The sequence below is a fragment of the Melitaea cinxia genome, chromosome Z (genome assembly GCF_905220565.1).
Source record: "Melitaea cinxia chromosome Z, ilMelCinx1.1, whole genome shotgun sequence".
NCBI classification, from domain to species: Eukaryota; Metazoa; Arthropoda; class Insecta; order Lepidoptera; family Nymphalidae; genus Melitaea; species Melitaea cinxia.
Window position 1 is genome coordinate 10,116,346 of NC_059424.1, and position 26,995 is coordinate 10,143,340.

Here is a 26,995-nt window from a genome sequence, read left to right on the forward strand (position 1 = left end):
GGAACCGTATTAGCCGTGCACTTTTGGATTGCAGAAAATTCTCGCAGTTCTATAGAAACTTTTAAAAAAGTATATGTGACATGCAATTTAAATAACAGTAGTAAATATGTACCCCCGCAGCATAAGTACGCTCTTATGTAGGAAAGGAAGAGCGGTTCTGGAGTATTAAGTAGGATCTCCTTGTTTAATGTAAAATTGTAAGAAGTTAAATTTGTTTAATTGTTATGTTTAGAAATACAAATAAGTACTAAGATTGCCTAGAATGTAACTACCTTGTTACACACAAATCAAATAGTAATAAACCATTAGTAAGTAGAAACAAAATAGCTTATAAACCTTATTGCATATTTAGGATAATAGTAGTAATTTTCTTTTGTATATTATTATTGTGTGACTCAGTGTTAAAGTAATGATAGTATTATTTGTAAGTTTACGATAAATTTAGGAATAAAATACGTATATAGCAAGTACAAACATAATACCATAGTGTAGCATATAAGTTCTTAACTGTAATTAACTAGATGATGGCAACAAGTTGTGTGGTCGAATTATTATTGTTCAATAAGTATTAGTAGTTAGTAGTGCTAGACGTAGGTGTAAAGTAGTTCTAAGTCATGTAAGTGTTAGTTAAATTAGAAAGGAAATAGTGGCAATTAGATCACTATTTACTAGTTAAGCATATCTGTTTTTTTTTAAGTATTTATAATACAACTGAAATAAAGTATATTTTAGGTGCAGCCTTAGGACCTTCAAAAAATGGAAAATAAAAAATCCTGCCCCTTTTTGTGTTCGACTTACCCTAAATAAAGAAAAAATAGTAGTGCAAAATTTTTAGATGGTAATCGAACCTTCGTGTAAAAGTTGCCATCATCTTTATGCAAGAAAGATAAAGTATGCAGAATAGAAGGGCGAGAGGCATTAAAGCAAGAACTGGTATGTATGAGTCGGTAAACAAACTCTCGTCGAAAATATGTGTCGGGGGAATAGTATAAAAATTATTCTTACACTTTATTCAAAAAAAAAAACTGAAAATAAATATTACAAGTACCTATTCCATCGTCGGCCAAAATTCCTGATTTAAGTATACGGGTAAATACGCTAACTGAGGTTAAAACCTTACGCGTTAGCTAGCAACGTATCTGTGAATCTATTATGGTACAATGATAATAAATTACAATAAGTATATTTAATAGTTTTACCAGCAATTATAAACGCGTGATGAATTCTCGTGTCACAATGTTAGTTACATACTCCTCCGAAACAGCTGGACCGAGTTTTATGAAATTTTGTGTGCATATCGGGTAGGTCTGAGAAGCGGCCAACATCTATATTTCTTACCCCTAAGTTATAAGGGGGTGGAAGGGATTAGGAGGTTAATAACAAATATGGCAAATCCACGTTTGCGGGGTCAGCTAATATATATGTATATATTAGTCATTAACTTATTTGACAGAAAACTGTTTAATTCTTTAAGATGTAAAGTAATGTCAATGCTGTTTCGGTTTGTAATTTATAAATATACTAACAATAAGTTCTGTATAATAAGCGCACATATGCACAGACGGACATACAAATGATCTGAATGGTAATTTGGTTCCCATAGTAATAACAACAGTTATAGATATTAAAAATATATAATATACAAAACAACTCAACCACCATTCAACTCATCTAGTCACCATTTCAATATAATTGTTTAAAGAGTAATAACTACCTAATAACTTCGCTTCTGGGCGGCATGTCAGATAAAAACTACACTCAACATTAAGTTAAACATCCAAGAAAATATAATATTATTATATGATTAGACGATTTACATTTTGATTGAGTGATATAAATTATACTTCAACTTAATGCGCAGATATATAAGATCATAAAGTGACGGTAAGAGTGTTTTCAAGACATAATAATTATTTGAATAATTCATCTGTTATAGATGACGTAGATTGTAATAAAAACCGTATTATTTTCAAGTAGGCTCTCAAGAGTACTTTCAAGACATCATACAACGGTTTTCTATTATTTGAAAATATAAATTTTAACGGTAAAAACAGAAATAATACAACCTATGAATTTAATTCATATAGCAACCTCAACTACTTCGATCAATCTCGTTTGTGTTTTCTACATGGCAGGGCATAACAGTTTTGTTCGTAGCTAAATAATGTCGAAATATCGAGCTCCGCAAAATAACATGGTAAATATCCCGTCCGATTTTGAATTATTTTAATAACTTTTTTGATAAATTCCACGCGGACGAAGTCGCGGTCACAGCTAGTAAGATTATATAAATTAGCACTATACAAAAGTTTGTTTACATCAAGGTTTCGACTTCATTAATCTGTGAAAACATTAGGATTATCCTTTCAAAACAGGAAAGTAACAAAAGGGCACTCATAATACGAAACTCTATACTAAATCCGATTCGTCAACAAAACAAACGAATGTAGATTCTTAACACATTCGAGGAACATTTGATCAGGTAAACATAAGCGTTTTGATTGATTAGTGAAAATAGCAATTTCAAATATCATATATTGCGTAACACCATAACAATCATACAGTGACAATAATTCCCTATAATTTATTTTTCACAAATACCTCACTTAAACAGACATCAACCGGATACAATTTTATTATACTTATTTATACTGTATTCTTGTTACTTCGCAGGAAATTGAAGGTCAATATGAATTCGAGTGCTTTGACTTTTCTATATTTATAGAAGGAGAGATTTTCATTGATAAAAATGATATTTCAGGTGACAAATATTGGTGAGCAACTATATATTATCATACTTTATATATTGTTTCATAAAAACTAAATACATGGCTCATCTATAAATTTGCTATTACTGAGGTACAAGAAAAAGTTTAACAAGACAAAGTTTTCAACGTCTATGATTAATGCTATTTTTATATAGTGCAACAAAAATATGACATTAAAATAAAATATTCGGTATAGTCCGTTAGTTCTTGACTTGATGTAATTTTAAGTATTGGTCTGGATGTTTGAATTTTGTGTCGTGAGTGTTTCTGAACTCTCGACACCAGACTCTTATCCTACTTTGAGCTGTTAAGTGTTTATTATTTACGAAATGTCGCCAAACCTGATCTTTTTTTTCATCTCTGTTCATTCTGTAATACTATAGTAGTACTAGTAAGAGACTTGCGTGTTAAGACTATATTATTAGTGACAGATTTGCTCACACAGTACATTTTTTACACAATACATTTACATATGACACAGTACATTTTTACATTTTTTTACAGTACAGTTTGCTTATACATAAGTAATTCAGTACACCTTTAACCGCAGGATTTTTTTTCGGGTAGATATATGGCCGCATATAACATCACAGCAGGCTTCGTGAGCGCGGTCGAGTCCGAGGGTAATGACGAGGAGTCACAAACCTTTGAAATACCCGAAGGGGACCCGGTGGTGGTAGTAGCGAGATGCACGAAAGTAATGCTGGGTGACCGGAAGCTACGGATGGCAAAAACCATCACGGGCGACCGGGCCGAAACCGGCTTACCGTACGTGACCTGGGAACTACCATCACTGGAGTGAATAAACGGGGTACCGGGATGCGGCAAGACAACCCGAATAGTCGGGGACTTCGATGGGGACACGGAAGTCGTGATTACGACCACAGTCGAGGCGGCCAAAGATCTAAAAGAAAAACTGGTGCACCGCTATGGCAACAAGGCCAAGCAAAGGGTGCGTACTATGGCCTCCGTTCTGGTAAATGGCTTCCGTGAGGGTTCGAAAATCAACCGCCTAACGGTAGACGAAGCCCTCATGAACCATTTCGGAGCCATAGTAATGGCCGCCCGACTATCGGGAGCTGAGAAGGTAGTCCTCATCGGAGACATAAACCAACTGCCGTATATCGACAGGGATAACCTGTTCGAAATGCGGTATTGTAGACCAACCCTTATAACGACTATTTCGTGCGAGTTGTCGTGCACGCATCGTAACCCCAAAGACGTCGCCTTTGCCATCAGTGAGGTTTACAAGACCGTGTACAGCTCAAGCACAAAGATCCGATCTTTGCGAGTGGAGAGTCTCACAGGCGCGCGCATCCCTGTAGGAAGGGACCGAACCCTGTACCTGGTATTTACGGAAGAGGAGAAGAGATTGCTGACTGACCAGGGATAAGGGTCCGGTGAGGGATCGCGCGTCTTAACCATTCATGAGGCGCAGGGCCAGACCTATGAGGACGTCATCGTCCTCCAGACAAGTACAAGGAGGCTCAAGATCCACGACAGCGTTTCGCACGCTGTAGTCGCGGTGACTAGACACACCAACACCTGTGTCTACTACACCGACGACCGTGACGACGCAATTGGTCGCTTTGTGGCGAGGGCAGCGGAGATGACGGACAAGAAAATCCTTGAGCATAGTCTCAAGATGGCCATTCACCATAGAGATACTGCCGTCATTGAGAATGTGCTCAAAATGTTGGAAAATATAGTGGTGTGAAGACGTCATTGTATTGTAAGTATAAACTGTGCGTAGATCAAAGTGTAAAGTAATATAAATAATAAAATTGAATGTAATAGTATAGGTATAGGATAATGTAATTGTAATGATAAGGCTTTATATATTTACTTAATAAGATAGGATTAGTCATATAATATATTAATAAAAATTAAAAAAAAAGAAATTTAAATGGATAAAACGATTTCTAAACATACAAAAAAAAAATACCTAACTACTAACAATAACATAGGTTAAGTGTACATTGTAAGTAGCAAATAAGTGTACATATATTGTAGTTAGAAAATAAGTGTACATATATTGTAGTTAGCAAATAAGTGTAAATATAATAAAAATAATTATTATATAAAAATATAATAAAGCAATATGTAGAATAGTGTTGATCAGTGGACTCGCGTCGACTTTTTAGAAATTTAAAACTAGCTATTAAGGCTTCTGGATTCTTAAGTTGCGGTGAAGTACCGATGCATGTTAAAAAAAAAAAAAAAATATATGGAATAACAAAAGCACGGGCATAATAAGCCTGTGGATATATAACATAATTAAAAAAAACTGCAGGATTTCTCTAGTTATACGAATTATTTTTATGTTACTATAATACAGACGACAAATAGGTACAACGAAAGACGGGGCGGGGCGCAATCGAGACAAAAAAAAAATAAGAAAAGAGAAAATATATTTATTTGGGACATCACAAACATTGCAGACTTAATGACTAAAATATTAATACAAAAAAAATTATAGTAATAAAATAAAAAAAGATGAGTACAGTTCAATAAAAAAAAATAAAAAAAATAAGGAAACCAAAATTATAAAGAGAATAAAAAGAAGCGATACTAGGAGTTGAAGAAGCGGAATATAGCGTAGGTGTGCTGGAAGAGTTCAGGGTATAAAAAAAGACAAAATGTGTTCTACCTAGTGGAATGGACGTGGACGTCTGTGGGATGGATAAAGAATATGTAGTACGGCTATTAATTTATGTAACCCGTACTTAATACCACCATCATTAAGTATGTTCTAATTCAATTCAAATATTGTGTCTTTTTTGTTCGCTACGAAAAATCGAACTTATTTCTTTAACTCTAATTGGTTCTCACACTAGCAAAAGCACAGCTATACTTTTTTTTTAATTTTGTAGCATTATTTATAGAATGTTTTGGACATTTTTTTATTTTCTGCAGTCAACAGTAACAGTCTCATTGTATCGTTGAAAGGAATACATTCATTTTGTGATAATACGGGTATACTCACTCTCATTATTATTTCATAATCTTCTAGTGTACTCTCACCATTAGATACTAATGCGATCAAGTATATCTCGGAAAACTTACTATGATTCATCTTGTCTAAATGATGCGGATAGATAGAATTATTTTTGGATACTTAATGTAAATAATAATTTGCCTCCTAAAAGAAATTATCTTTACGTTTAATTGAATTTACAGCAAATAATCCTATTTTGAAAAGCCACCACACGTAGTTTACTATTAAATGCGTAGAACGTCAAAATATAAAATATTCAGTATTAGAAATGTTACTAGGTACTAGGAAATAAAATTTGCAATACTCTGCAAATATACCTTTCGTAGTAAAAGTCATTAATTGGTAAATAATGCAATCTAGGCCAACGTAAATTACAATAATTATCTATTCTTTTCTTTCTCATTATTGAGTACACTATTTACGGCTTTACGATTTTATTGAAAAGTCACGTTTCTCGTCGTAGTCGGGCTCCAGACACTGTACATCTATTCATATTATTATGTAAATTAAATTGAAGTGTCTGTTTGTGATTCCTAATATTCTTATTTGCATAATACGAAAACACAAACAAACGATTATAAAAATTCGGGATCAGAAACACGCCGTTAAAAAATAATGAGTATCGAGACAGAATCTAATAAGCGAACGAAGTCGCGGGTACAGCTAGTTATCATCATCTTCATTATTTGCATTATATAATGTATGTTTTTTTTTTGTTCGACTTATGTTGCAAAACACTACCATTATCAGGCAAAGTTTGTTACTTTTATTTGTTTACTGATTATTATTTTTAAAATATATCAAACCTACCTCAACACTATCATGATTTAAAATAATTTCTTCAAACCTTTTACTGTGATATTTTGATAAAACAGTAACCGAATAAGGTAAAGATGAAGTGATATTTGTGATATCTTGTTGAATATTGGTGACTTGACAAGTACATCCAACATCTCGCTGATACTGAGGTAGGTCACAAGTAGGAAATTTTCTACTGGAGCAGCCCGACTGGGATAGTACCTCAACCTTACATCGAAATAATACTGGATTCAAGCAGTCTTCCTGTTGGTGATTATGATGACCAGAGCTCCTGAGGGAAATTGAGGAGAGGGTCGGCAATGCGCTTGTGATGCTTCTGGTTTTGAAGACGTCTATAGACTACGGTAGTATAACGGTAATCTTTTACCATTAGGTGAGCCGTACGCTCGTTTTCTTTTTTTTTTTCAGAACTACTTTTTGTTTCTTGGTAGGTGTTTATAACGGTAAAGCGGTATTTTAACGGTAAAGGTAACAGTGAAGTAAAGTGGTTAAACGGTAATGATTTCAGGTATGTTGTGATAATGTTGTACTTAGTAGCCACAACATTATTAGCTCATACCTCGAAAACCCGAGACTTCTTGCTTAGTGATGAAGAGACACTAAAACAAACAAGAGATACACCATTGTTAGATCTCGTACAAGAAATAGGAATCCCTCAGGAAATTTCGTTTTGATGATTAGCCAACGGCTTTGGTTAGTTTGTTTCTTGCCCATATAATAAGTATTTACTAAAAGCCCGTCCAGGTCTTCATACCATAAAGCATACCACTGCGTTCACAGCTATTTTACCTTTAGATATATAGACAAAAACAGAGGGGAATATGATGGACTAACGTGGGGAGGGCGTAGTAATCCACCACGCCATAAGTCAACCGATACCACTACGCCGTTGGTGATATTTGATACATAAAAATGCTTAATGTCATCTAACGGATTTTTAAGAAAAATAAATATCAGTAACAAGCGTAATTATCAAAATTGTAAGACATAAAATTCAAAAGTGTAGAGCATGGAGCATGCGGCAACACTGTCAAGAACAGCATGACCAGATTTATTCAATTTCTACTTTTTTGGTAGATTTCGAGGTACCGGTAACAGTATCTAGTAGGTAAAAATTATTTGGTATATTTTGGTAGAATTCATGATTTTTTACTATTCTGGTACTTTTTTTCCTTCATATGGCAAACCTCAAAAATGCGGGGTATTCTTCTTTTCATCGAATGGATTGTAATTATCTCTTTCTCATATTAATTATTCGAGAGGGAAAGATGTTGGGGAAATCCCACATGTTTTGAGAAAAAATGGATTAGGTAGGTTCATCTTTAATTTTTATTCTTTTCGTAACCATTCGTGCCGTGAGCCAGTCATGTAAAATTACCGATTTATCAGTGGAACTCCCGAGTTTGGTTAATAAATACCGATAAAATGATTTTAGTGTATTATCTCCCGATTTACTCTATTTTAGCACATGAAACTTAAATTATACGAGTTTTCATGCTTGTAATACTGTTAATACCTAAATTTAACTGTACATAAATGGTAATCCCCGGAGGCATTTTACACAGGCCTCTTATTAAACAAGCCAATATAAGCTGTATTTCATAGGTACTAAGGATTGAATAATATTACCCTTGGCATGTAGGGGCTTCCCACAGTTATCGATTCCGAGTGAAACACAAAATGTCAATAAAAAGAAGAATAGATCCACGATGCTAAGAAATAGGGTTCTCAAATCAAATTAATGGACCCGAAACCACTCTATGAGAATGTTACTCAACATGATGTTACTCAGAAGAAGAACCATAACTCGATCACAATTTAAAAATACATATATTTCTGTAGATTTTAATTTTAAGTAACAAACATTGATTTATCTAATTTATGGTGTTTTCTTCATTGTTTTATCGTTATAATCAAGAGAACAATTATGCTTCTTTGTTGTAACACAGCGAAAAAATTTAATAGATTTTTAGTATTTTCTGGTTCTTTTTATGTTAGAATTTAGTAGTTTTAACCTTTACAAGCAGTAGATTCGTTAAATGAAATCTGGTCACACTGGTTAAGAATCTCAAGATTCACATGCGAGTGACCTGTCTACGTTTAAGTATGTTTACAATTTTTTATGAGCGTAATATTATTTTTATTTTACATTAAACATTGCTTTATTTGATTTTTTAAATAAATGTTTAGAGTCAATAGTATATGTCTGTGTAATATTATACGTAAGTTTATGTTGCACTGTTTAATAATAAATTTCATATGCATGATATGCATCTATGTTAGTACTGCCGTTATGAAATATTGTTGATTGACATAAACAATTCATTTGTAATATTTTGATTGTACTGGGACTATATCAAATACTTTTGGGTACGTAATAAACATATTTCAATATAACATTATAATAATTATAAACATTAATTGGTCTCTTACAAAAATCGATTTATATTGAAGTTTAGAAAAATCATTAATTTTCGTTGTATTACAACAACAAAAAAAAGGATCTTTATTTCTTTTATAGATAAGCAATAAACTACAGAACAAATCATTACAGTTATAGGATACAGAATCTAAATTAAAGTATCTACCCTATTTTTTAATTAAATTTATATATATATATATATATGCAATGTAATTGCATATGTATATAAATGCAATATAATTTTATTAAATGATTAACAATGTAATTATTAATATTTTTTTTTCTTTCCTGATTTGTACCAACCAATCTTTATTATTAAATTGAAATATTATTTTATTCTTTAGATTCTAAATGAGAAGGATTAGTCTAAATTATCTTAAGAATGATATTGCAGTATTAATTAAGATACTATAAATATTTTGTTTAATTACTTTTGAAGTGAAAACTTTTTGGGCACTCTGGTAGGTAAATCTAATGGAAAATTGGTGGGTTCGCATCACCAACATGGCGACGGCCGTGTGCTGTGCACGTTAGATGCTTTTTGAATGGGTGATATCTCATGTGTTCACATCACCGACATGCTTATAGCAGTATATCTATTGCTATACAGCTGACATATTGTGCAGCATTAGTGCTGTGTATATCTTATAAGTGAAATTCAAGAGATTTAGTGAAAAGTTCAATGTGTATATACTGTGCTTTGTTTGATTATTATTTGAATTGTTTAATTGTAGAATCATCAAAATTTTCAAATCATTTAATTGTAGAATCAGAATTGTGCAGTATAATACTCGTAGTGAGTACTAAAAGGCCTAAGTTGTCACATGTATCGGCAGTCTTTATAACTGCCAATTTTTTTATTGTAAAAATCTATCAGAAATTTTAAGGACAGTAAAAATAAGTAGCTAATTTTATATTAGACTTTTTATGTTGATTTCTATTTTTTAATCTTATCATATTTTATCAATGTTGTGGGTACCTTTAATTAAAAAAGAATTCGCAATCTTTGTATAAATAAATTTATTTTATACATACTATAATAATCCTTCATAAACTTACTCAGTGCCCAGCACCTTGCTGCAAGGTTCACAAAATTAAATAAATAATAATCTTTCTTACCGTATTGTCATATTTCTATTTGTATTCAATAAACTACTAACTGCTGCTACTCCTGGCTATAATTAACTATAGCACACATATAACATACATATATAACTTGTCATTAAACATGTTAAAAATTGAATGTTGATCTCAAAAGGCAGGTACTGACTTTGATAGTGTTAAATATTGCAGTTTAACTTCTTAAAAACCTTTCACACCCTTACAATGCAGTCAATCGTTGTTTTTAGTAATTGTAAATCTTTAGAAAACTCAGATTCTTTATTAAGGCACAAATAGTGCTCGCTTGTGAATGATAAAGCATGCCATGTCCATAGAATCTTCATTGTGGTAAGTCTTGGAATAGAAATAAGAAAGTAGTAGTGGTTAGTATTAAATTTTTTTCAAAATAATTGCTGGCACGTGGTGTTTAGTAAAACTTCTTATTAAATCTCTTATTTAAAAAAATATTTGCAGGTAATGGGTGATTGTTGCTGTAAGGAAAAGGAGCCAGATGAAACAATTTATGCTCCAACGTCATCACCGGTGGTATCTGCTATGATTGACAATCGTGTGCGGATACCAAGGCTTGTAGATCCTAAAATTGTTGACCAACTTGTGCTAGAAATGTTAAATGTGGCAGCTTCCAGAGTTGATACGTAAGTAATTTATATATTATTCTTTTCTTAGTTTTATACTTAATGGGGGCTAATAATAGATATGATATTATTATGACTTCATCTGTATAAATAAAAAACTCTCAAAGTATATCTTGACCAATTTGGTTAAGTGTTCATAAATCTTGCAACCAAAATTTTTTAAGAATAATTCGTTGGATAAATTGATAAAATTAAAGAAGCTTGTGTTTTAAGTAGTACCTGGATACCATGTGCAAGAGTGTTTATATAAATTTATAAAATTGTATATCATATTTTGATGACAATAAGTATAAGTAGTATATATAAGTTGTATCTGCTAAGTACATTTCTCATTTTCTTCCTGACTAAGCAACATATGCAGTTTCACCTGCACTCAAGTTTACTTTTGTGCTTTCATGTGCTGTATGGCTAACTTTTTGTAACATAAAACCCCCTCATCGGTGTACTCAACCAAATAAATATGTATTTTTAATATATGTAGATTATTAATTGGAACTCCAACCGAAGCAAGTTTGATTTCTCTGAATGTAAGGTTTAAAATTTTTCTGTAAACTATTTGCTGGTGCCATATTCCAAAAGATCTCATCATAATATTGTGTATATCTTTTGACCTTTATTATTATTTAAACTGTATATGATATATTTTATGTATCTGTATGCCTAGATTTTAAACCTTTTGTATGCTGAAATGCAAGCGAATTAAAATTTTATCTTTTATTACATTTTATTTTATTGTGAATGTATTTTAATACTGTCCGATGCGTATGATGCATGTGCTAAAGAATATAATCTAAGATATAGATTGTGTGCAGTATATTCGCTTCAATTGCTATAAAATTTATTACACGCTATTAAAAAATATTGAATCAATTTCATGTCATTCATCTAATGATAAAAGAGATACTACTTACAAGGTCATGTGTTTTATATTTTATGAGGGCATTGATAATTTCCCTGCTGTATAGCATAGCATAGCTGTGCCCGCGACTTCGTCCGCGTGGAATTTAACAAAATAGTTTTTGTTCAGTTTGCAAAGTTATAAAATAAAAAATAAAGAACTAAAATAAAAGTAGCCTAAGTTACTCCTTATACATCAGCTATATGTGAGTGAAAGTCCCGTCAAAATCGTTCCAACCGTTTCAGAAATTAGCCGGAACAAACCGACAAACAGACAGACAAAAATTATAAAAAATGTTATTTTGGTATATGTACCGTGTATACATCCATATGCATTTAGTAAAAAGCAGTTATTTTAATATTACAAACAGACACTACCATTTTATTTATTTGTATAGATTGTTTATAAATATTCCTGTTATTAAGATCTAGAGACTCCAGAATTGAGTTCCTTCTTGCTTTAGTCAAACGTATAGAGAAGGATGAAAAAATTGTGACAGTGGGAAGTTCCATATATATTCGAACCTATTTACGTTTTAACTAAATAGAAATACCGTAATATAATTTATATCAGATTTTTGAAAGGTCAGGGTCACAATCACATATGTACGGAATGTTTAGCATTTAAATAATATACACATTATTTGTCCCTTAAAAGAAAATGTCCGGCGTAATAAATCACCAAGGCCGTCTTTCATATTTTATTGAATACAAACCCTATTATTTTATGTTTCGTAGTAATTGTTTTTTTTTTTTTCTTTTTATTTGAATTAAAGATATTTTAATGTTTCTATCATCTATTTATTTCAATTTTTTTAATTGTATGCCAATGAATGCGCGAGCACACGATCACAAAAAACCGACCACCTGAAGTTAGCTAGTCAACGAAGAACAAGTTAGCAAAGTGAAGTTACCTAGCCAATAAAGTATAAGTTCTTACGTGCGTACATAAGTACACACACACTATACATATTATTTACACATATTCTAAGATGTAATATAAAAAATGGTTTTTAAGTATAGCTTTAACATAATTTAAGCTTTTGTGGATTCGACAAAAAAAATAAGGCTCTGTCCTACTACTGAGCATAGGCCTTGTTCTCCATGTTAAAGAGAGTTTGAGTTGGAATGATTGGCATTAAATTTTCATAGTTTATTACCTTATTTTAGTGACGAAGAGTCGCCGGTTCCTCTCGTGAAGCTCCACGTGATAGCTGATAAAGAAGAGGGTTGGATCCAAATGGTTACATCAATGGTTAACGTGATTCCTTTAGAAGATCCGTTTGGACCCACCGCTATTTCAATATTGTTAGATGATTGTCCTTTACCATCCAAAGACTCAGTAATAAAAGTAAGTACTATTAAAGATACGCCACTAATGTGAATAGACTATGATTAATTATTTTTCTAACGCTTTCTTCTAAATCTGAATTTGTCCGTAATGTCCTATTGCTGTGCTAAGGCCTCTCTTTCCATATAAGAGAAGGGTCATAAGGTTATCCATCACGCCACTCCATTGCGAGTTGGTGGATAATTTTGAAAGGTAACTCATAGAATCCAGCTTGGTTTTCGGCAGCGTTCGGGTAATTACAAAGTATCTTGTCGCTCAATATACCTCAATGCCTGAAGTAAAAAGTGTTCGACCAGAGTGTGTTGCCAATGATTATCTACGGCGCTGAGACGTGGTATTTTACCATTAGCCTTTTCCATAGGCTCACGATCGCTCAGCGAGTGATGGAGAGAACTATGCTTTGTTTTTCTCTAAGTGACAGAATTTGTATTGATGAAATCCATTGAAGATTGAAGGTCACCGACATAGCTCTCAAAATCTGTAAGCTGAAGTGGTAATGGGCAGGACATATTGCGGGGAGAACCGACAACCGGTGGGGAAGCAAGGTTCTCGAGTGGCGACCACGTGTCGGCAAAAGGAGCACATACCGCCCTCCAACCAGGTGGACTGACGACCTAAAGACGACAGTAGGAAGCCGCTAGATTCAGAGGGCGCAGGACCAGATGGAGTGGCAAACATTAGGGGAGGTCTTTGTCCAGCAGTAGGACTATTAAAGGTTGATGTGTGGATATTTCTTACCACAAGTAATGAGTATCACTATCAGATGTCTGTTAAAAAACGAGACCGACTGATTTACATGCTCACCGAGGTACAATGTAGAGTCCCACTGGGATATACACCCAGACCAGAAACAAGTATTTTTTTTCAAATACAATTATATGCATCGAGCGGGAATCGAACCCAGCCTTGTTTAAACGACTATACGGCATATACTACTACGCCTGCACGATTGTTGACACTTATTTGAGGTTAATAATTAATAATCCGTATATATACGCTTGGCTGTTATACATATAGCCTATTTCTACAAACATGTTTAGTTATGTAAAAAGTTTTTTATTTTATTTCCAAATGTGTGATCCCCTTAGCTTGAGAACTAAAAGAAACACAACTTCCATTATACTCACAGATATGTAACTGAAACTTTCTATTTCTTCTGCTGCAATAAAATATTTTCGCTGCTCTAAAAGAATAAATAACAAGAATTTTAAAGTATAACTACAGTTTGTAAATTTCAAATAACCTTGAACCGAATTTATTAGATTTCTTGCTGCATTCATGATATTTTTTCTCTTTTTAACCGACTTCCAAAAAAGGAGGAGGTTTTCAATTCGACTGTATTTTTTTTTTTAATGTTACATCAGATCTTTTGACCGGGTAGACCGATTTCGACAAATTTTGTTTTAATCGAATTTTTTTTTTAATCGAAAGGTGGTGTTTGTCAATTGGTCCCATTTAAATTTATTTGAGATCTAACAACTACTTTTCGAGCTATATCTAATAATGCGTTTTTACTTGACGCTTTTTTCGTCGACCTACGTTGTATTATACCGCATAACTTTCTACTGGATGTACCGATTTTGATAATTCTTTTTTTGTTGGAAAGGAGATATCCCTAGTTTAGTACTATGATAAGGAAACCAGGATCTGATGATGGGATCTCAGAGAAATCGAGGGAAACTCTTGAAAATCCGCAATAACTTTTTAGTGGGTGTACCGATTTTGATAATTTTTAATTTAATCGAAAGCTGATGTTTATCATGTGGTCACATATGCATTTTATTGAGATCTGATAACTACTTTTTGAGTAATCTTTGATAACGCGTAGTTACTTGACTATTTTATCGTCGATCTACGTTGTATTACTCGTCGATGTAATTGAAGTCGGTTTTTTTTCGTTTGCGAGCAAACACAGTTATTTTTTTTTTTGATTTATATTACTTCGTACGCTGGAGCAAAAATTACTGCATTAGGGTAGTTGCGAATTGAATGATGAAAAGAAAGCCACATATAGTATATTACATTCACATACTGGTACCAAGATCCAATGGATTTTCTTGGTTTTGTTTTAGTTATCTGCGAGAATCCTGTTATGAATCTTGAGTATTTATTTACTGTTCTTGTCGAAAGTGATTATTGGTTGATGAATATGTTAAAGTAAGTTAATGACGTCATCACTAGTCTTGAAGCTTTTCTCCGAAAGAAATTAATTATTATCTTAATAACGAGCTATAAAAAATTTCTTAATTAGTGTAAAATAACTTCAGTTTTCTAGATTTGCACGGATACATATTTTTTATCGCCACCAGCCAGCGTTCCCAGCGAACCAATATTTTTTGTCATCATTTATTAATGTATTATCACAATATTAAAGAATGTCTCAATAAATGGAGACATCCGCATCCGCATCTGCGGATGCCAATCACAGAAGAAATACAAACAGACATAAGTTTATATGAAATTTTATAAACAAGGCTATTTTTGATTTAGGATTTGATAAACAGTGTGTAAAATTCTTTGAGGAATAGAACTACATTGGACATCTTCTACTTTGCTCGTTAAATAGCCTAAAGAGATACAATAAAATTCAGTTACTACATATTTTGACCCAAAAGAAGCTTAGTCTCAGTTACTTTATTTTTATGTAAACTGGTCTCGTTGATATTTTGATCAAAGCGACCTGTTATTGACGGCTCGATCAATTCTCGGGTTATTGGTTTGTTTCTCCACAAATATATTTTTTCTGGTCTGGGTGACAGCGTCTATTGTTTGTATTCTCACACAAACTCATTTCGTGTAGAGTCGTCGAAATTTCCAAGTACTAAAACATGAAGCCAAAGCGTATTACATAGCATTTTCAATATTCTTAAATTCTAGACAAAACGCGTGGTATTATCAACATTTACGATTTTAGCTCCATCTCTGTACTGTTTTGCATGTGTATTATCCGGTAAATACTGTTTTTTTTTTTATTAAATTAATCTAATTAGTTACTAAGATTTTAAAAAATGCTAATAAAACAGGTGACTCGTATATACGGATTGTCAGCGGCACGAGCGACCATGGGCGATGTAAACACTCGCGTCGAACGCAATATATGTGTAGCTCTCGGATGTATAGCCGAGAAATTGGTCGGCCCGAACAGTATGGCGATACTGACAAACGACACGCTTGAATACCTACTGGCCTTCCTCGTAAGTTTAAAAAATATTTAATATTATCGTTTCGGGAATATTATTATAGAAAGTGTCCAGCATTAAGCGGCAAAATATTATAATTCAAATCTCCGCAAAATGGCGCTAGGCTGACAAAAGCATGACATAAATTTAATTTAGAGAAGTGTATTGAGTGGAACACTTTAATCCTTCTTTGACTACAGTAGTTGATTAAAAAAATGTTAATTCTACAAATAATTAAAATTTATAATTTAAATTGGCAATTATGTGAAGTAGCGCCTTAAATTTTTCGCATTCGACGGACACTAGACGATTCTTCTTACACCTCCATACTTTTTTGATAGTTATAAATAAATATTTAATGATGCTGGTTAAGATTGAGCTTTCGGGCATATTATGCAGCGTGATCGCAGATAAAATACAACATTGGAAACTTTTCAGCACATAAACCAAATATTGTTATTTCTATATCTATACTAATATTATAAAGAGGTAAATTTTATAACTTTGTGTGTATGTAGGGGGTAATCTTCGCATATACTGATCCGATCATGAAAATTCTTTCACTAACAGAAAGCTACACTATTCAGGAGTGACATAGGCTATATTTTATTGTAATTGAACAAAAAATTCATTAAATAAGAAAAAGATTAAAATATTATATCAAAACGGTAAATAAACTAGCGCCATCTATCGCTATCAGAAAACAATTTATTAGTCTTTCGACGTTAATAATTTAGTGTTATTTTAGTCTATCGACGACATTTTCTCGATTTTTGATAGATGGCGTTGGAGCAACATATTATTTATTTAAGTGCTATAAAATTTGTTCTTTAAAGTATGTTATTTGCTTAATATAATAATAATTAACGCCCAACGAAGTAGGCACTGGTTGGCTAGTTTTGATATAATGTAGAAAATCATAGACTACAAACGTTTTTAAACAGACGTTTTCCAGCTCATGGCTTTTAAACAGCATGTTTTACCAGTTTCCTGACTTATTATATCATTGAGGCCATTATATTAAATTAGTATGCAGTATAATTAACTCAAATATTATTAGTACTAAAATTACTACTATATTAAGCAAAACCATTGTAAAAATTTATATTTTAGACTCCAAATTGTGCGCCGTATGTAACGCTGTTCGCGCTCATAGCACTCGAGAAATATGCGCATACGACGGAAAATAAGCTAACAATAAAGAATCGTCTCGAACAATTCGATGGGCATCCCTTATTAGTGCTGGAGAAATTCGCGGACAGCGATAACTACTTGTGGCGGCAAGTCGGCTTCTGTTCGAATTGGCTGCTTGATAACTTATGTAAGTTTTTAATATCTTTATTTATTAAAAAAAATATGCTTGTGGAAAAAAAAACCGGCCAATTGCGAGCTGGACTCGCACACAGGGTTCCATAAAAACAAAATTATTAAAAATAATTTTATTATATGATGTAACTAAAAATGTATGCTTTTCGCAATTTTTCCTTTATCTGTGCTATACGACGTTGCTTCGTACCAAATTTCAAGATTCTGAACTCACGGGAAGTAACCTGTGGGTTTTGATTCCCTTGCGAGTGCTGAAAATTTGCAGCATAAACGTCTGTATCTTTTCAGTAGACCCAGTAAAAAGTTGTGGTTTAACATTGAATTGAGAATCCCCTCCTTATTTTTCGTCGTATATTTCGTCGTATCTTCGTATATTGTTATATTAGCCGTTTATAAAGTGGATGAGTACTATTAGAACACGAAACTCGACTCAACCAAAAACCTTCCCTCAAACATGGGGTTCGTTTATAAAATAAGTTCACAACTGAGGAGATAAGAAGATAGTATAACCAGGAGAAAACTCTCCGTCCAAGTTAATGTGACATTTTCAGTATTTCTTTGTTATTTTTTTTAACTATTGATCTGTGTGCTATTTTTAATCCTGAAATCATTGGATCCTGGTTTGGTGGTGTGAGGAAAAGGGAGGATCCTCCAACCAGACGGGTGTTGTGTCTGGCGGGCTACTGCGCCCCAACGGTTGTTGTCGGGATCTTGTATATATACTTAATTACTTTGAAAACTCTGATAGCGCGATGTAGCATACGTCAGTTTTCTCTAATTACGTAGTTTGTAGTCGTTCGTATTTTGCGCGATAGATGTCGCCACATCACTCCCCTCCGAGACCGGAGGTCGATAGCAGGTTAAGTCGTCCATTCATCTTGTGATGCTTGCCGGGCCAGTGGAATGTTCCAGTGAGTCGGAACCAGATGCCGCATAGTTCACGGTGAGTCGGAACTGTCTGCGGTGATGCTGCATATGCTCCAGTGAGTCGGAGTGGTGCAGTGCTGCGTAGTGGCTGCTGCTGCGTCGACCAGGAGAGAAGTGCGTCTCTGCTTGCTGACCGGCCGAAGTGCAGTGTGCTGTGCCAAAGTCGCTGAGAAGGCTGTGGGCGATGACCAGGAATGCGCGTCCGCTGCATGCTGGTGGTCAGGATACCCGTAGTAGCCGTATATGCTGGCTGGCTGAAGCCGTAGATGCTGGATGCTTCTCGCTGCTCGAAAGCTTGAGGAAGTGATGATGACGATGAAGGTTGCGCCGATGTTCATGCTCGGGGTCAAGTGATGATGACGTAGCTTGCGAAGGCTGCGCTGATGTTCATGCTCGGGGTCACCAGTTTGGTGGTGTGAGGAAAAGGGAGGATCCTCCAACCAGACGGGTGTTGTGTCTGGCGGGCTACTGCGCCCCAACGGTTGTTGTCGGGATCTTGTATATATACTTAATTACTTTGAAAACTCTGATAGCGCGATGTAGCATACGTCAGTTTTCTCTAATTACGTAGTTTGTAGTCGTTCGTATTTCGCGCGATAGATGTCGCCACACTGGGATCGTCAAGTGTGAGGGACGAAAAGAAGGGATAAAACAGGCTTTATTCTCACCTTAAGTGTTTGTGTCTTTGTAACACTTAAAAAATCTGCCTCTTGTATCTGCCAGAGAGTCGGGAAAAACAACTTTAAACTGAGTTTGACATTAATTTATGTTTTAACTGAGGTAGGGCACAGCAGGAAATTTCTTGCACAAAAAAATGGAGCAGCCCGACTGGGGTAGTACCTCGACCTTACAGAAGATCACAGCTAAATAATACTGTTTTCAAGCAGTGCTGAGTTCCTGTTATTGAGTAAGTTGACCAGAGCTTCTGGGGGCAGGATCGACAACGTGCTTCCGATGTTTCTGGTGCTATAGACGTTAATAAGCTACGGTAATCGATTGCGTGAGCCGTACGCTTGTTTGCCGACTTAGTTATATAATAACATACTAAATATAAAATAATATTAAATTCCTTAAAACTGATATGAGATTTTGTTCTCTAATTTAATTATTTATATTTCAGTTACCGTGGAAGGTAGGAAATTATCTTACGAAATAGTCGACATGTCTGGTATAAACGCTTTGCTCAATTGCCACGATGTCAGCGAATACTTGCAAATATCGAGCAACGGTTTGGAAGCCAGGTGTGACTCGTATTCATTTGAAAGTGTAAGATGCACCTTCCAAGTGGACAGTGGCTGTTGGTACTACGAATGCATTATAATAACATCTGGAGTCATGCAAATAGGATGGGCAACGAAAAACAGCCATTTTCTGAATGATGTAAGTTAATTGCTGCTAATTTTGTTGAAATTTACAGAAAATCTGACAGAAATTACAATAATAATTAATATTGACCTCGAATTTTGTGTTTATGTGGTAAGGTCAGTAATGCGCTCCACACGATTACAATAAACGATTGCCATCATGCTAACCGTACGCTTGTTTGCAATTGTAGTAGTATGAAAAAACTACTATCACAAATTTAGGACAAAATAAATGTGTGATTGAAACAGAAATTCTTAGGCATAAATTGTCAATTTGTAAATAGGCAATGTGACAGATTAAATCCAATCCTTTTTCACTAATTATTATTATCGTTGAGACAGATCATGAAATGTGTTACTAAATTACACTATTTAATATAGAATCTCCTGCTAATTAATTTCCACATATATTTATAAAACTAAAATAATAATGTTTATCTAAAGAAGTAATTGTATTGTTTAGAGGTAAAGTTCAATTCAAAAATCTTTATTACCATGAGGATTTTAAAAAATTATTTTTTTAAACAAAAAACTTTGAACAAATTCTTGAACATATGCACAATTTTATCACTCTTATATTTATTACTAGCTGTGTGTTGCGGTTTCACCCGCGTTAATTTAAGGAAAAAGCGTACTGAAATTGAATATGGCTTATTTAGCCTTCCTCGGTAAATTGGCTATCCAACACAAAAAAAAAAATACTATTCGAACCAGTAGTTCCTGAGATTAACGCGCTTAAATAAACAAACAAACCCTTCAGCTTTATACAATTAGTGTAGATATTCTGAAAAATATCGATATACCAAAATTAAACTATCTTTTTTCCAGGAGGGCTATGGGATTGGTGATGATATGTACTCCTTATCCTATGATGGATGTCGCAAGTTAGTGTGGTACAATGCTAAGCCCACTAAAGTTAATCATATACCCGCGTGGCGACCTGGCGACATTCTCGGTTGTCTAATCGACCTCAACACTAGAGAAGTTATATTCTCTCTAAATGGACAACGGCTGCCAACTTGCAATGAAATATTTGAAACAACGAAGTAAGTACAATTTCAGTTTGTGTTTTATATTATCACTATAGCCTTTTCGTGTTAAAAGAATAGTGAGTCATCTTTGTCACTTTATACACGCTACTTGACTTTATTGTACACCAAAAAACAAAAATAATACATAGGAAAGCCAGAAAGATTCTAACAATATATCATTAGGTACAAGGGCCTTATCTCTAAAAAGCGATATCTTCCAGGCAACCTTAGCGCAAAGGAAATGGTCTTGCGTAAATTAGAATGCCTGTCAGAATAAATTATTTAAACTGGTCAGTTTGAATATGAATGAACGTTTGTTACTATTTCACCCAAAAACTACTGATTGTAATGAAACTTTGTATGTAGATGAAGATGAAGATCCAGAACAGCACATACGCTATGTTTAAATCCGAAATTCCCTCAAAATAGGAAATTACACGAGCCATTTAAAAAATCTATCCAAAAAAATTAAATAAATAAATAAAATTTGTCTCTAGGAAATCATTTTTAGTGCTAAGCTCTCTCTTGCACCCTTTGTGTCTTTGATTTTTGTTATGTTTAACCGACTTCAAAAAAAGGGAGGAGGTTCTCACCTCGACTGCACTGTTTTTTATTTTTGTGTGTTACCATATAATTTTTTACTAGGTGTACAGATTTTGTCTTGTCGTTTGGTGCCATTTATATGAGCGTGATCTGAAATGTGGTTATCTTTAATTATGTGTATTGTAGTAAACTTGTCGATCTAAATTAAAATCTTTATATATATATATATATATATATATACACAACTGTTGTGTATACCAGGGTTTCTAAAGCGTGCATCCCGGCGCCCTTGTGCGCTGTCGAAAGTAAAAAGAGTTGATCCTCTATCACTATCGCAAAATTATTTTACTGTATTATTGTATTCTAGGTTCTTATTTCTGTATCTGTAACAGTCAGTCAGTCAGCTCAGCCTATTGCGGTCCACTGTTGGATAAAGTCCTCCCTAAGTTCGCGCCAGACATCCCGGTTTTCCGCAATCCTCATCCAGCCTACACCGGCAGTCTTACGTAGATCGTCGGTCCAACTGGCAGGAGGACGTCCCACACTGCGTTTTCCAAGACGCGGTCTACACTCCAGGACCCGTCTGCTCCAACGGCCATCGATCCTGCGACACAGACGACCAGCCCACTGCCACTTCAACTTGCTAATTCTGTGGGCTATGTCGGTTACTTTCGTTCTCTCGCGGATAGTCTCATTTCTAATCCTATCTTTGAGACAAACCCCAAGCATAGTCCGTTCCATTGCACGTTGAGCGACTTTAAACTTGTGGACCAGTCCCTTCGTCAGTGTCCACGTCTCGGCTCCGTATGTTAACACAGGCAGGACGCATTGCTCGAAGACTTTTGCCTTCAAGCATTGCGGAATCTTTGAAGTGAAGACTCGACTTCGGTGATAATACATCTCCCTGTCTTACCCCACGCCGGAGGGAAATAGGTCTTGTTCTCTGGTTCTGGACATGAACGGTCATCGTCGCCGCGTCGTACATACATTTCAGTACTTCGATATAACGCCAGTCGACATGACATCTCTGCAGAGAGTCCAGGACAGCCCAGGTCTCGACAGAGTCGAAGGCTTTTTCGTAGTCCGCCTTTTGAGTCTAGTCTAGTCTGTCTTTTGAATAATCTGCCGAACAGTATGGATGTGGTCTACAGTGCTGTAGCCATTTCGAAACCCGCCTCCTCTGGTGTTTAGAATTCGTCGAGTCTTCTGGCGAGACGATTCGTAATAACCGTCGAAAACAGCTTATATACGTGGCTCAGAAGCGAGATCGGTCTGTAATTCTTCAACAGAGACTTATCGCCTCTCTTAAAGAACAGCACCACCACACTCCTGGACCACGCCTCCGGCATTGTACCTCGGTGGATGACGGCGTTAAAAAGTCTTGCCAAGGCTCTTAGGCCAGGTCGCCCTGCGGCTTTAAAGAGCTCAGTGGTAACTCCGTCATCCCCCAGGGTCTCTTATGTATCAAGTAGCTAAGAAAAAGATTGGTAACCCCTGGTGTATACTCTTGTGTGTGTGCAATAAAGTGTTCTAAATTTCGTTTATTTTTTGTTAAGGTACGGATTCTTTGCGGCAGCTAGTTTCATGGCCTACCAGCAGTGTCGTTTTAATTTCGGATATGAAACTTTTAAATATCCTCCAACAGATAGAAAATTTTCAGCTTTCAATGATTATGGACAACTAACCGACGACCAGAAGAAGGTAAATAATTTTATTCAATAGCTTTAATAGTAAGTTGTAATACTTATTTCTGAGTATGTTGTATGAGTATAAAAACTATTTCTAAGTTAGTCTGCCACAAAAAATTTGCTATTTGAATTTCGAAAATTTCGAATTTCAAAGTTTACAAGAGATGGAAAGTGTGAGAGTGATATTGAAAAAAGAGTGAATGCAGGAAACAGGGTAAATGGGGCTTTGCACTTCTTTATGAGCAGTCGGAGGGTGTCTAACAAGGCTCGTTTGGCTCTGCATGAGGGGGTGTTGGTTTCGACACTCATGTACGGAAGTGAAAGTTGGGTATGGCAGAAGAAACATGAAAGCAGAATAAATGCAGTTGAGATGAGAGCGTTAAGAAGTGTGATAGGAGTTAAACTGAGTGACAGGATAAAAAATAGTGAGATAAGGAAACGTGGTGTGAAAGAAGACGTAGTGACAAAAATTGAGAAAGGCATGCTGAGATGGTTTGGCTATGTCGAGCATAGATTAAGTAAAAAATATAGATAACGCACTTAGAACAAAAAAGTGAAGCCACTTTTTTAAATATGTGTGAGTGAGTGAAGTGTTGACACTTTTTAAAAAAAGTCCCTAAAATTTTTATTAAACAATTAATTTAATATAGGTAAAATGGGTATGTGAAAATAAAAACCTGTTTATAATTTTAAATATATTTACTCCTTTTTTCGCTTCAAATTGTTAAATAAATCGATTGCAGCCATGTTTTGATTTAATGAATTATATAAATCTGTGTCAATGAAAATTGTGTTTTTAAGTAATTGATGATTTCTCTGAAGGGCAAGTCCCTGTTTTAAATACGTCTAACTCTTTGCTGTAATGATTTAATTTTTTTTTTAAATAAAGTTCCTGTCTTTTTAACTTTTCTCTTAGTTTATGTTTTCTAGATGTATCAAAGATTGAATCTTAGTTATTGACTGATTTTAGACTCATCCGGTAGGTCCTAGAACAAAAAATACAACATTAAAATACGTAGTAGTAAGTAGTAGTATATACGTGATGGTACTCTGCCAAGTCCACGTTTTGTACCGTACATGTCAGCTTTATCAAAATGGTTTGAACAAACCACATTAGATGAGGATCTCTGTCGTTATAGTTCATTTTGGCTCAGTCGTATAGCATCTACCTATTCTATCTATCTCCTATTAAAATATTCGTTGGAAACCTAAAATCATGATATTTAGTAGTATAATATGAGTAGTTAATTCACAAATTTAAACAGACACAAACGAGTTAAAAATTCATATTGACTTCAATTTAAATAAAACATAAAATCACACGATAAAAAAAACACAATAATGATGTACACTTTCTTAATTATTTTTCTATGATTGGCTACAATTTACTTACCCGCATTTTGGGCTAATGGAAATAAAAATTACTGGTAACACTCCCTAGGTACGTCATTTCGGGACATCGAAATTATAAGTTCCGAATAACCTCAATATTATTTTGGAATAACAAGAAATATAAAGTTTTGTATGTACTTACGTGTGAAACGATATTTTTTGAGACTTTTTATTCACTTTGGTATTGTTTTTGCACCATTTAATTACATAAGAACGGCATTTTGAAGGCAAAGTTACCGTACGAGGCCCCGTGAGATACTAACGAAAATGAGCGTAGTTTGGTGCATATGTGTACGTGAGCGCGTGTGTTTACTTGAAGGAGCCGAGTTTTGTGGCTTCAGTAACAACATAGGCCGCGCATTATCTACTTTTTTTTACTTCATCTATGATGTCGAGAGAATGAGTGAAGAACGGTTGACGAAAAAAGTGTATAAGGCGAGTGTGAATAGAAGGGTTAGAAGGGGTAGACCTAGGCGCACGTTCTGAGACCAAATAAGGGACGTATTGAAAAAAGGCCAGGTCAAGAATACCCTAAAACCGAAGAGCATGTATGAAGGGAATAATGGAAGTGGACGAAGCGAAAGAAGTATGTAAGGATCGTAGCAAGTGGAAAGAAGTTGTCTCTGCCTGCCCGTTTTTTTAGTGAATAGAAGACGGACTAATTTGACGGTACCACATTGAATGATAAAAATAAATATATTTTATTATAATTTTGCTAATAAAAGGACTTAAAATGATCTTGGCCTAATTTTGTATTCTATGTATTTTTTTGTATTATTTATAAATATAAAAATGTTAATGGTATATTTATTTCAAATATGGATTATTATTTAAGAATATCAACCAATATTATTTGAATCGATTTAAAGTATTAATATATGATTATGTGATTTTTTTTCCAGGTTATACCTAGACGAATATATCTAGAACAATTACGATGTTCTAGCGTTAAAGAGGATTCATGCACGCTCTGTTTCGATGACACCGCTTGCTGCATACTTGAACCCTGCGGACATCGGTAGGACATACCTATACATACATATAAAATCAAAATCAAAAACAGCTTTATTCAAATAGGCCCCAAGAGCACTTTCGAATCGTCATTTCACAAATTAAAACTTTAAAATTAAATTATTTTTTTTGTAAAAGTAAAGCTACCACCGATTCGAAATGTAGATTTTGTAGAGAATAATTGGCAAGAAACTCCGCAGTTATTATATATGTAATATAAATTTATGTAATGTATAAATAAATAAGTAATAAAAATTTATTTACAATCAATTAAATATAATATTGTATATGTTAGACCTCCATGTACATTTAGTAAATGTAATTCATATTTTTTTTTTCAATAAATATAGATAAATATGAATAACATAAAATAGCACAGATGGCAGTTTCCAAAGCAAGCGACTCAATGTTTGTGTGATAAGTAACAACCGAGTTATCATTCAATATAGATTCAGATAAATACACAGTAAAGTCGTATAATAAACATTTAATTTGCAATAAAAAAATATTGAGATCAATAATTGAGATAAAAAGTACCCTATATCCCTGTTAGTTGAAACAAATTGCTTAGAAAATTTCATAAAAATTGGTTCAGTAGTTTTAGAGTTTATCCCTATGAAATTTATATATATGTAGATGTGTAGATTTGCTCTGTTTCATATTTATGTGGGCGTTAGGTACTCGGGCGTGGTACACGTTTTTTCCCGCATAAATCCCAATTCCTGGATAAAAAGTAGCCTATATATTGCTCCATAACCTCATCTACCTTCAAGTAAAAGTCCCATAAAAATTAATTTAGCCGTTTCAAAGATTAGCCCGGACAAACTATATAACTATATGTGGTTGAAAAACATAGTTATTTTGAAATCACAGACAGAAACTTCAATTTTATTTATTTGTATTGATATAGGTAGATACATAGTTAATTGAATTGTCTATTATTTGCAGTGGATTTTGCTCCGTGTGCACATCGCAACTCAAAGACTGTCCAATGTGCAGAGCCGACATACTAAACGTGAAAAGAGAGAGCACATGACACTATGACGTCATATCCGGTGACATAAGTGGCGCTCGCTCACCCTCCCTGTCACCCGATGACGTCACTTCCTTTCACTCTCTCGCGCCCAATCCGGAACAAATAGTCCGACGCGATTCGTTTGAAATACCAGCACTTGAAATTATGTCCTTCGACAGGTATCAACTACGTTAATTTATGAGATTGAAAAATTTATTTATACACCTTCTTTTCAGTATTTTTATTATCCTTTTTATTTATTGCTTATTGTACAGTGTTGAGTTAGCCATAATCAATACAATTATGAATTTGCCGTCGTCTTATGTGGAGCTGTGATTTAGCTAGTGTTTGCTGATAAAGTACACTATACTATCTGACATAGTTTTCAATTGACGCAATGTCATATAAAACATAAGATGTGAAAATGTAAGAGATATCAGATTTAATGAACAGACACATGTATAACCTATGTATGAGTCTCAATGAGTATTAAATGTTAGTTATTAT

The 26,995-nt window shown here is 34.2% G+C and overlaps 1 protein-coding gene across 1 annotated transcript; it reads left to right on the top strand.

Moving 5' to 3' along the window:
- Window positions 1-8,639: 8,639 nt before the first annotated feature.
- Window positions 8,640-26,716, top strand: LOC123668636 (RING finger and SPRY domain-containing protein 1-like). The gene is made up of 10 exons (XM_045602352.1): window positions 8,640-8,689; window positions 10,583-10,764; window positions 12,832-13,012; window positions 16,036-16,206; window positions 17,305-17,512; window positions 19,565-19,824; window positions 20,637-20,854; window positions 22,939-23,083; window positions 25,365-25,480; window positions 26,422-26,716. The coding sequence occupies exons 2-10, from the start codon at window positions 10,586-10,588 to the stop codon at window positions 26,507-26,509; spliced, it is 1,566 nt and encodes a 521-aa protein (XP_045458308.1). The 5' UTR covers window positions 8,640-8,689; window positions 10,583-10,585; the 3' UTR covers window positions 26,510-26,716.
- The last annotated feature ends 279 nt before the right edge of the window (window positions 26,717-26,995 follow it).